This window comes from Sinohyriopsis cumingii, chromosome 15 (genome assembly GCF_028554795.1).
Source record: "Sinohyriopsis cumingii isolate HCF-2022 chromosome 15, ASM2855479v2, whole genome shotgun sequence".
NCBI lineage: Eukaryota > Metazoa > Mollusca > Bivalvia > Unionida > Unionidae > Sinohyriopsis > Sinohyriopsis cumingii.
In genome coordinates, this window is record NC_142975.1 from 104,467,032 (window position 1) to 104,480,134 (window position 13,103).

The 13,103-nt window shown below is 32.4% G+C and overlaps 1 protein-coding gene across 1 annotated transcript in view; it reads right to left on the minus strand.

Moving 5' to 3' along the window:
• Positions 1–1,308: 1,308 nt before the first annotated feature.
• Positions 1,309–13,103, minus strand: part of LOC149782413 (nephrin-like) — a 113,211-nt gene continuing 101,416 nt past the window's right edge. Inside the window, exons 13-16 of the mRNA XM_089935134.1 lie at positions 12,224–12,523; positions 9,023–9,133; positions 4,871–4,967; positions 1,309–1,435 (exon numbers count right to left, since the gene is read on the minus strand). Of these exons, the coding sequence (XP_089791260.1) occupies positions 1,309–1,435; positions 4,871–4,967; positions 9,023–9,133; positions 12,224–12,523 (635 nt within the window). The remainder of the gene's footprint in view (positions 1,436–4,870; positions 4,968–9,022; positions 9,134–12,223; positions 12,524–13,103) is intronic.

A 13,103-nucleotide genomic window follows, 5' to 3' on the forward strand; every position in this document is an offset into this window, starting at 1 on the left:
AAACCTAACGCTATCAAACATTGTTACTATATCCAAGCCCTAGCAGAAATCAGCACATAATCTGAATTATACAGAGCATTATAAATTGTACAGATATATTTATAAGTAGTGTCTTTTTATCGTTATGGTAATAACCATGCATACTGTATAGCTTGTATGTCACTTGGGAAAATTATAACATATATCCGACTGATGCAGTTATCATTTTTGATTTACTCTTTCCATGTATTTGTATTTTTGTTGTCGTTAAAAAATTATATATTAATTCTCAACATTCACAACTGTCCAAAATATTTTCTTACAAATAAAAAACAACAAAAATGGAAATAAGAAAACTTGCTGGATAGAATACACGTGTCCTTGTTTTCATAGCAATACGGATATTGTTCATATTATGTAGTTATAACATAAGAAAGCTAAATTAATGGCCTTTGGAATATACATCCATCAAGACCGCAGACAGAATATGAGCCCTAGGAAGAATTCTCATGTATACACATGTGAATTACACCCCTCCCCGACTGTTGTGTGCCGGAGTAATTATATTTGTAGTTGCCCTATCCTGTCCGCCGCTGACACCCATGTTTTTTTTTTTTCGTGCACTTAGGCTTTGACTGGATATGGATACTTATCAGCAATTTAATCAACATGTGCTTCTTGTAATATATTTACATAATCCAAATGTCTTAACAATAGAAATATGAAACCATTCGGCTGCATCCTCAAATTAAATTAATCATTTCACACGATCCACGCCTAATGTTTCTTTAAAAAATGTTCGTTATAAAATTACAGCCGTCAATGTGTAACTGATTATAAAGACAAGATAGTGGTACAACACACATGTTTAAATCATAACTGAAGTTAAAGTCAGCAGTGATATATCATGTCTAGGTCATGACTGAAGTTAAAGTCAGCAGTGTCATGTCTAGGTCATGACTGAAGTCAAAGTCAGCAGTATTATGTCTAGGTCATGACTGAAGTTAAAGTCAGCAGTGATATACCATGTCTAGGTCATGACTGAAGTTAAAGTCAGCAGTGTCATGTCTAGGTCATGACTGAAGTTAAAGTCAGCAGTGTCATGTCTAGGTCATGACTGAAGTTAAAGTCAGCAGTATCATGTCTAGGTTATGACTGAAGTTAAAGTCAGCAGTGATAATTCATGTCTAGGTCATAACTGAAGCCAAAGTTAGCAGTGATATATTCATAGCATATTACTGATTAAAATATGTTTTGAATGCATTATATACAATTACTATCAGTGTCCATTTTAGTTCTTAACAGAGATAATCTATTCCTCAGCTCATATCATATATGGTCGTACATAGTTTTATCCATGCTGTCCTGTTGAAGCTCTTCGTAATGGGAAGGTGCGGGGGAGGAGCTGACTCTAGTATTAACATAGGTTTGCATATCTGTGGTCATATCAGCCTCACTGGAACAGAAATAAACTTCAAGATATTTCTTTTACATGTTTACATAGCGCTTGATGAAAGCAACATTTGTTTCTATTTGTTTAGCAGATATATCTAAAACGAATACTTATACGTGATTGTTAGTCACTGTAAAGAAAACTATATTTAAGTCTTTACCAACATTCAGGGACATACACACTACACACAGAGATAATATATATATATATATATATATATATATATATATATATATATATATATATATATATATATATATATATATATATATTGCTGCATTTGAAACAACCCCTCTGAGAAAGAGTTTCGTAATATTTTACTTTCTTTTATCAGGGTAGATCTATTTACAGTGATATAGATAAACGCGCTTGAAAACATGGCATATGTTTCGATGAATTATTCATAACTGAAGTTGACCGTTTAGTTGATAATAAAGACAACATTGCTTGAAATTAAATGCATTATTATTTTGTAGATGGTATAATCACTGACTGCTTTGTGTTAATTTTTTAAAAAAAAACAGTTAATTATATTTACAAGCTAGTCAATAAAACAGATCCAGATAAATTAACATATGATCAGCTAAACAGCAAACAAATAGTAAGACTATTTCTTAGTTCAATGTTCACACTTGATTAGTTTTTATATAGATTTTAATCTAATAAAAGACAGTTGATGAAATATAAATAGAATTAACATAATCAACCATGCATCAAGCTATTCATGTGGTTCAGTTGCATGTAGCATACTGCAAATACAGAGAAAAGTACAGATGTTGAGTACATACGACAAGAAATGAAAATTCCGATTTTACTCAATTAAATGCCCTGTAAGTTAAAACAATTGCCGGTACATGTTCGTAAATGTTGCCTTTGAAAACTGACCATAGCACAGATAAACACTAAGCAGACCCATAAGTTTGGAGAAATGTACACAAGCTAACATTCCGTACCACATAAAACATGTACAGGTCTAAAAAGATATGCAGATAAGTGAACTTGGAATTAAGCATCAAAATTAGTTCTTTCACGTATTCACATATCTTTTATTGTTATTATTCTCTATCATATCCTATCGGTCTTAGTGTTAGGTTGCAGAAAATAAATTAAATAAAGAATGATTTAGTAAAGTGTCAGAAAACAAAAAAGTTCAAGATTTTCAATTCTTTCGATGTCACAAAGGATAGTTTCTGGTTGAATGGGATTAATATTTGCAGGTCTATGTATTTGCAAAATAGCTTTTGATTTATTTGTTCCATTAGTTTGTACTGATCTGAGTGATATATGAAGTCTAAGTCTTGAAACATGATGAGACAGTTCAAGAAATGGTCATTATTCTAATCTAGGAGAGTCGATAAATGCCAAAAACTGTACAAGAAACTGACACCCAAAAGTGTTTTGCATCCTTTGGTAATGAGAATAAACAGTGAAATAATTGCATTAAAATGTGGCAATTGAAACAATCAGACATACAAGGAAGACAGTGATATAATACTATCCCAACTCATGAATGTTTTAAAATTAAAAAATATGGGTAAGAAACTTAAAAGGACATGAATGATTTTATGAGGAAACAAGCCAGGTAACATAGAGATGACAAATACTAATAAAAACAGAACCAAACTATGTATCAAATTATTATCTAACAGTACAAACATTTATTGATTTAAATGATAAAAAGAAAATGAAAAAAGCTGTGACTTTAGCACATCCCTGTGATGAGCTTACTGCAAGAATTGAAAATTTGAAAACAGCTCCAGATAATATCCTGAGATTTAATATAATTATTGTGTAACATTGTAGTACTGACAAAAACATTAAGGATACATCAGTTGAGAAAGGAGTTCACTGATTTAGAACAAAGATTTACAACTGAAACTGATGCAACCAAAATGAAAATAAACATGTAGACTCTTATATTAATTATTTCCATTTGGACATTGACAGCTACATAGATAGAATCGTCAGCATATATATATATATATATATATATATATATATATATATATATATATATATATATATATATATATATATTAATTGATAAATAGATATTCAGTATTTGGTATACTGCTATTAGCTTTATCTCAGTAGATTATATACAGACTAGTTGAGCATATTTATAAATTATCACTATGTTCTCTACTACTATTGACTTTTAGTGCTTGGAGCTATTAATGTAACACCATATAATATCTGAGAATTGGAAGAGTTTCTCTACTTTATGTTGAATATTATATTATGTCAGACAGCCATCTTATTTACTGCTGTGCAAGCAATACTTTCAGCCTTATAGTTACGATTCTGTTATCATGCTATGTTTCTTTGTACCTCTTATTTATTTGCAAGGAATATTAATACAGCCAGTAATATAATTATAGTTGATTGTGTTTATGGAGTATACATTTGTTAAGAATGTGTCACATCGTTACTTCTATCTAATTTATCAAACAAGTACAGAATGTATTGTTAACTATTATATTTGCATGATTGTTGAAACAACGTGGAGCCATGTAAATATTAGTTGTATTTTAGCAAATGAAATATAGCAAACAGGAATGATTTATGTTATGCACGGTCCTTTATGGCACAGCAACACACGGAGCTTATTGAGTGTCGCAGCAACTGGAGTTACGCATAAAGATGATGTAGTTTATTTATATATGGAGGCTGCAGTTACAAAATAAAGCAAGACAATAATTTTCAGAAAATATTTGATAGTCATTCACAACAACAACCAGACATACAATAAATACAATAAATGTTTAACAACATTAATATTATATATTAAAATCTCAACCACTTTCCCACTTCCATAATTCTTATTATATTTTTTCTTAATGTATCGATGTAGACCATATATTTCTTCTTGTAATCGTTGCTGCTTTCTTCCATATTGTGAAGGTAAAGAAAATATTTACATATCTTTTAGTGATGCACACAATAACACTACGGTCCAGATTGCATAGCTTTCCATTGTAACTGGTTGCAAAATTAATATTTACTTGCCAGTAACTATTGCACAATTCTTTATTCTCTTACAGTTCCTTATAGGTTTCTCTGTCTCTACATAATTTCAGGTACATCCATACTTAGTAATATTCAAGTTACCTTTGTTAAATTTTCTTGTTCTACTAGAGCATCACTCATCATTTTACGTCATTCAATGCCCGTCGTTTAGAAGATGGCTTAAGAAACATTAATGATGACTTATATTTTTATGACCGTAACTTCCTGTGTTGTTAGAGTTGTCCTGTCTAATGACCTGTTGAACGTTACTGGTAGGTAAATATTGTTCGACAATAGACTGCATTTGTTGTGCAATTTGTCTATAATATAGATTAAGAGAAGAACAGAATATAATGTGTGTTTTGTACAAGTGTATATTAAGTAATTGGTAGAAGTGATTTATTTGTAAACTTTTTTCCTAAACAATACCAAAAGCCTTCAGCAATAGTATCTACAACAAAAGGTGACAGTTCAAATAGTTTATTCTTAAACCTTGATCCAATGCTCACATATGCAAGTCCATATCCTGAGAAAAGAAAGAAAAACAAGAGTCCATTGAATGTACTGATGTTCTATGGTCTTGGAAGAAATTCCATGAATTCTAGATAAGACATTTTCTTCCCCTTAACTGAAGCCCTGTTTTATATTTTTCCACTATAAAAAGTATTTTAAAATAGTATGGATGGTGGACATATTGAGTGTCATTTTAGCATCCATTTCATTTAGGAACAACAAGGCATCATTAATATGTCTCCTGGTTGAAAACCCACATCAATATAAGTCTACATTTAGGAAGATATTTTGTCTGATTTGCTGGAAGAACAATGTCGATATGAATAACCATCATACAGCAGTTACAACAAGATTTTCAAGATGGTCTCATTGGCAGTCTTAGTATAATTAGAAAAGGAATGTTATCATGTGCAGCCAACTAGATATCATAAGACTTCCATCAGTGAAAACTTGTGCTGGTCATTTGGGAGAAGTAGTGGTACCAATATTGAGAGGATCACTTTGGCATGCATAATGAAGATGCGTCTGAAGAACAAATTAGGACAAATTAGACATCATAAGATGCTGCTTAGTAAAACATAGGATGCTGATAGAACCATATATTTAGAAGTAGCAGTGATAGCAAATATTTTTAAGATGGATGGTCTGGTGGTTATATTGAACATCAAATCAACACTATTTTCTTTTTGGACCAGCTATGCATGATAAGAAGTCTTCAGGCGAAAAATCAGTTTAGGATGATTACTGAGTTAACAAGATTATGAAGATAGCAACTATGAACATCTTTTTCATTTTGGAGTGACTCGAAATTATAAAAAGACTTAGTCAAAATGTCATGTTTTTTTGTATAGTTATCCATTCAGGAAAATTAGTGATAATAAGATTTGCTTGGTGGACAACATATTGGATACATTTTAATTAGAACAAATTAGACTAATGATACGCATTTTAATCAACACTATATGTTTATATGGCCATTAATTCCAGAGGTATGTTTAAAAAACGTTCACGTCAGGATGTCTGAAGTGTGGCAGTTTAAATTGATGTCTAGCAATGGGGCATCATGCCTCAGACATGTAGCATGATGTCCCACCCAGTCACATTATCCCGAGACCAGGCCGACCAGTTCTAAATCTAACCTCCAAATGCTGAGCCCTATTGAGGCAGCTGTTAGCACCCTTTTAATAAGTCTTAGGTTCGAACCCACGACCTCCTTCATCCAGGGAGGATGATCCAGCCACTGGCAATCTGAAGCAGTCCTAACTCAGATGATGAAGCTACAACTTATTTCATGATGGCCAATGAGACGTCCATATTGTATATATGAGCGGCATCATTTTCATTTGAGATCAGGTGGACCATGGGATCAATGTGTGCGTAGAGTGCTGTTGCAATCCACAAAAGAGTTTAGGAGGCATAGAGAATGCATACTTGTGTTAATGGAAGGATGGACGGCGTGAAGACAATGGAGGATGAACATAAGACTACCTCATAAGCTCTTGGGGGCAGGGGGGGCGATTGGTCTCAAGCGCTGGCTTGTATCGATCACTGCCATCTTACCTCTGTCCTTGTTAATTCGAGTCTTGGTTGACTATGTGAGAAGCTGGCAACTTCCCCTATGTTGATGGTTCTTACCAGAGTTTTGCGCTGAGCAATGGCATTAAAATATTAGGTCTTGCAACCAGTGAAGTTAGCAGATATAACTTATGCATTATAAGAACACTGACTCTTAAAGCAATTAGAGCTTTGAATCCATTACAAATGATGTGTAAATAAAGCAACTCTTTATTATACTGCCTAATACTGCTGCTAAGAACATGTTACTAATGATCTTTTTTGTCTTGCAAATCACAACTTCATCAGTGATTAATACTAAATGGTTCTTCCACATCACGGTATTACCTGATTCATTAGCAACACAGTCGATGCGCAACAAAACATACCTTGTTATGCCTGAAAAGCATTGACAATTTTCTAAGGTAGATCAGACAGTATTTCAAATTAAGAGGTTTCAGATCAAAGTGTCTTTGTAGAGACTGATACAGGAAACATGCTGCATTTACTTTTATTCAGCAATATAATGTTCACTTAGATAATTTTCAGATTCACTTTCCACTTAAGAATGTAATTTCAGGGACATTTTTACTACCATTAAAGGTCTTAGCAAAGATAACACAGAGAATACTGTTACAATATCAAAAGCTTAAATTATTCAGATTCTGAAACACTTACCTCGTGGAGCTGTATTTTGGTCTTGCTGCAAGTGAAAATAAAATTTCAAGCAAACATTCTACAATTCATTAAAATGATTAATTTTATCACTAAAATGATCTCTATATATGCTGAATTTTGTTTTGTTTCTTCCATCTGATAATACCGTTAGTATACTTTCTCATGAAATGCCAAATATAAAGTTATGCCCTACTTTAATGTATATAAAGAGTGCAATTGAGAAAAAAACATGATCAACTGATCGTGTCAGGGAAACAATGGTTGCATACATGAACAAAGCAGTTGCATGAAATAACTTTCTAAGACGGCTTGAAAGAGTTCAAAATTATGTAAGCCATATTGAAAGCATGCTATGAAAAAAGTGTGGAAATATGATAGAAGAAGAATAAAGTTCATTAAAGTGAAAATTTAGATTTATGTTTCAAGAAATGTCCACATGAAATGTTTTTGTTAGGGTTAGGGATAATTCCTTCTATCGTGCATTGGTTTCATTTACAGCAGGAAGTTACTTGTAATTAATAATATATATATATATATATATATATATATATATATATATATATATATATATATATATATATATATATATATATATATATATATATATATATATGAATCTAATTTGCTAGTACTGTCAGGTTTAATCAAAATTAACGTATTGTATTAGGATCTCAAAATCTCTTTACATACATCATGTAGCTCGGTTCTTGGGCCAGTGAATCTTGAACACTTATATGTTTGATTTTTAGAATTGTTAGAATCAATAGTTACTGCATTTCTGCTTTCTGATTCAATTGATTTTCCATGATTTTTGAAAGCCAATTTTGGACATACCATAGTGAGTGAACAAAAACAAAATACTAGTCATGCAATTTAGTTGCTGCTTTTGTCACCGATTAATCAGAATATGCATTTTACTGTTTGCATCTCTATTTTCTCAGGGTCTTGCATTAGTTCTCTGACGTTTACGGCTGGTTCAATCAGATATTTAGGATGCGCCTATACTGTTACTTTTTGCCAAAGGGTCGGACATTTCTTCCTTGTCTTTGAATTTCCTCAATCTATCTAAAATTAGTCAGTTATACAGTGCGTACAAAAAATTAGACCAGTGTTTATGCTTTTGTCTTTTCATTTTTTGTATGCTTCATATTATTCAACCTATCATGAAAGTCATCTGTCATGGTTGCAGTGTATCCACTTTTTGATGTTTCACTAAGTCTGGTAATCTTAATCCTCTCATACAGGAGTTTGTTCTCAGTTAAAATAACTGTCACGTGTTATATGACGTCGATGATCATTGACCTGAGACACATATTATTAAATGTATGGATACGCGTATCAACTTATCAGAATGTACAAAAATAATGTACTTGAGTTCTTCAGATCAGGTAATTAGTTATAGTATCAACATTAATCATTTGTACAACGTTTACAAAACTATTGTGTGCTCTTTCAATCTACTCATATGTTTCTTATGGATAAAAGTTGCTGGAAAAAATGTTAACTTTGCCAAACATTGGCTAGATCATTTTCTAAACTAGATTGTATTCCCTCAATGCTCTCAGGACAATTATCTAGACAAGATTTGATGAATCCATTCCTTTTGATTGTTCCAAAATGTTATTGCTTCTGTATGCATAAATCGTGTCGTGTATTAGGTTTTCGAGTCAGAAGTTACTATGGATTCAATGGAACATTAGTTTAAGCTCTCTGGGACTTTAAAAAATGTATGTATCAAGCCTTTATATTTACGTTTGAATTGTATTTTTTTTATATATGTTTCCTTAATCCATTATCATCATGAAAATGTCATAAGATATAGCAAACTTTACTTACCAGTGATTCGTTTCCTGATGATGATGGCAGAAATGGTTCCAATGACTCCAAGAAAAATTCCCCCAAAACCTATTCCGAGGGAAGCACCGATATCAAGTGAAGATGTGGATTCTGTAAAATGATAATAAAATGCACATCTGTAAGTATAGCTCAAATCTGATATGATATGAAGGGAAACTAAAATGTCTCTGTTCTTGAGATTGTTGTTGTTGTAGTTGTTGTTGTTGGGTTTAACGCCATTTTTCAGCACGATAGGCTATATATGGCGGCCAGTATTAATGGTGGAGGAAGAACCCGGAAAACCCCGGAAAGAACCACCGACCCACGAGAAGCTACTGGCAAGCTTTCTCACTCTTGAGATTGTTCTAAGTTACTTATCTTATTATAACATATCTTCGCGACGTTTTTAAAGATAAGCATTATCAGGCTTTGTTTCAAAGGAAGAAAATACCCAATGTCACTCAGTGAGAATTCTGTGTTAACTGTTATTATTATATTTTTGATATTATGAAATTAAGATTATACATATTCTTATATTATTGTGTTATCGATATCATTTTGTACTTTATATAATACACATTTATAACTTTGTCCTTATTTGAACTAAGTCCACTAATTAAAATGTACTTATTATTGCATCTCTGTTGCACTTCTGTTTGCAACAAACAACATAAAGATGGATATAGAACTAAAAAATGCAAACGATGAAATGATCGTTCGTATAAGACATACTGCTATCATACCATAAACCAACAAACAGAGGATGACATATAAAGTCTTCCTGGAACAGAAACGATCCAAGTTTAACCATATATCTGATTTGCATTTCTATTCCTGGTTCTGAACAGACTGACTGTCAGACATTAGCATGCAAAGAAAATAACATTCATCGCAAAATAGGGATTATTTGCAACCTAGTACAATACTCAATTTAAACTAGAATCAGCAATTGAGATATGGAACATTTTGTGACATTTTGGCACAATACGTTCAAAAGTTTGTACTGATGAAAATGCTACACAAAGCACCTTTACATTTCATTGTAAACTCAAAATCAGGAATGACAGGTAATTTCATGCAAGACACAATACGAATTTGCTAAAACAAATATCAGTGTGGATTGTATGCTTCTACTAGTTTGAATTGGACACTGCTGTTGGTAAGTGGTGCCAGATTCGTCTCTTGAACGACTTGTGGGAAACTACTGCGAGAAATATTGCCTCACAGAGTACAATACATTGCTGTGTTCAATGTTCCATTGATTCATTAGTATTTGCAGTTTAACCCATTTATTCGTGATACTTTATTCTAGTCTGGTGGATGTCATCTAGTAAATAGGTATGAATAATTCAAAATCAACTACAAAATATTTTATGTTAACTTCTCTGTTTATAGAAAACTGCAGAAACAAGTTTCACTGTGTTTTTTAATCATTGGTATAAGGAAATAATCCCTAACCAGATCCTATACTACTAATGAAGTGTCAGTTAGGCATTTTGTTTACAAAATAAAATCAATACAGTATTCAATTGGATCTGCAGGCATTAGTCACCAATTAAGGAGTTTTGCAACAATATGGATATTTCGTTGTGTGTATTTGGTATGTATGTAATCGTAAGAGACACATTGTGCATGTGTATGAATGTAATAATATAAATGGTGTAACAAGGAATATTAAAGTAAATTTCATAGAAAGAAGTTCCCATTGAACATTTTAATACTCTTATGTGATAATTGTCTGGGTATCCAAAGTACAATAATCCCTCAACATATGTAGAGAGTAAAGATAAAAAGATCATAATCAAATGCTTAATTGATCGGGAATATGTATATTTTAGGACTAAAATGAGTGACAATTCATGGTAACCCAAGTCACTTTGAAAATCTGGTTTAAATTGATTCTATTCCAAAATCAAGTATCATTCCAAGTTTTGTTTGCGAAACACATTTCGTTGATGTAACACCAACTGCAACTGAATTTCTTACAGTAAAACCAACTGCTCTGTACTCGGACAATTTTAAACCAATCACTGCACAACCTCCGAATTAAGCAATCATGTTATGCATATAGCCATCAACTTAGGACAGACTGACAATTCAGAGAGCTGCACCCATGCATGTCAAGTTCAAATGTCAAGGGAAACATTAACATAATTGGCATCATTGTCAACCGCGAAGAGAATGCTGTTTGTACAATTGCAATGAGAAATGGAATAATTCACGTTTGTGCTTTTGATACATATTATTAACATTATTTAAATAAACAACTATATTATTTAGATCAGATGTCCTAATGTGGTTGACAGAACATTAGTCATTAGGGAATACATTACCACCAATGTGCGTCATGTAAGTTGTGGTCAATCATGATTACATATAAGGATTGGACCAATACTTCAAGTCCCACAGAACTTAGTGTTAATATATAAAAAATAAAATGAATTTCTTCATTAAATTGACACAAAAGCCTTGCATGCCTCCATTTGTTATAGCAAGAGATTTTATCGGTCTTAATACAGTGTTTCCCAGTGTTTTCTTGCAGCTCGTGGTACTAAATATCACATTATATGGTCCATCCATAATAATATAGACTCGCAGTTTGTGTGTATATTCCATTTTTCAGGAGAAATTGAACACAGATATCAAAATAAAAGTAAATATCTTGTCATCTATAGCACATATATTCAAAAAATCAAATTAATAATGGGAAACTTATAATAATCAATTTGCATGTTAATTGGTACATAGCAAAATATTTACTCTATTGTAACCCCTTCCCTTTTCCATAGCAGACTGGTTCTCTGGCTAGAAAATAACTAGTGGTTAGATATCTACACTTGGAGACAAAACATTAAAGTTGCATCTAGGTCTCAATGGTAAGCAGTTACTTTGTTTCATTTAAACAACTATTGAAACATGACTAAATATTCCACAACTTAGCAATATAATGAGTTTTGCAAGCAATCAATTATTCAATACAGACTGAATTATAACTGTCAACTGCAACTGGAACTTTTAACTCAGAGATTGATATAAATGGCGATGGTTTTAATAAATATTCCTTGCCCTAAAATAATCAGAACTCAGAGAGAAATCTAAAATCGGGAGCTATGTTCACTTTACCTTTTCGTTGCCTCGGGGGGGGGGGGGAAGAGAGGGAGAGAGGAATAATTGGGCATGTTCAAATGTATGCTGGTTTACCTTTAAGTGTTCTTGCAGCAAAATTAATGTCAGCAAAATCGCCCTCTCCATTTACATTGAGTGAATATAATCTGAAATAGTAGATTGTGTTGGATTTAAGACCAGTAATAGTTGCAGAAAACCATCCTTCCTTCTTTCCAGCGTTTATTAGAGATGCATTAGTCCATGCAACATTATCCATGCTGATCTGAACCACAAACATTTGATCGAATCCCCTATGATCGCCGGATAGCCACTGAAGTGTAATCTGTTTCTCTTGAACATCTGTGATATGGAAATTTGAAGGCTTTTCTGGTTTTCCTGCAGTACAAACATGTCTTTTTAAAACGTGTTATTTTCTGGTTCACTCAAATATTTTATAGTACAAAATGACTGGCAGAAAACAAATACAAATAAAATGCACTTATTACATTTATATCCATAAATAAAAGACTGACATTACCAGCTTTTCATTAGAGAAAAAAAAACAATTCATATATTTAACTCGTTCTCTGCTTTTTGGTGTCTTTATTAATGCCGTGAGTGAAATTAAAATAGCAAAAGAGACAGGAATACACGAACATGCAGGAAAATTGACTGAACAGAACCTTTTTGAAGCAAGAAACTTTAGTTCAACATCCGCATTAAAAATATGAAGTTTTGCAAACACAACACTTTTATTCCATACCTGAGAGATCTGTCCCAAAGTTGAAATAGTTAAGAATCCCAATGTTTAATGAACCTATTCTTGACAACTGGCAATCAGCGCAGCTACATTGTGTATTGGAATAAACTGAATTACATACTGGTCAAACTTTGTATTGATAATAGTAGTATCCCAAAGGCAGTTAATCTTTCATTAATCTCAATCAAAACCTTGAATATGTTGCAAATTATTTAT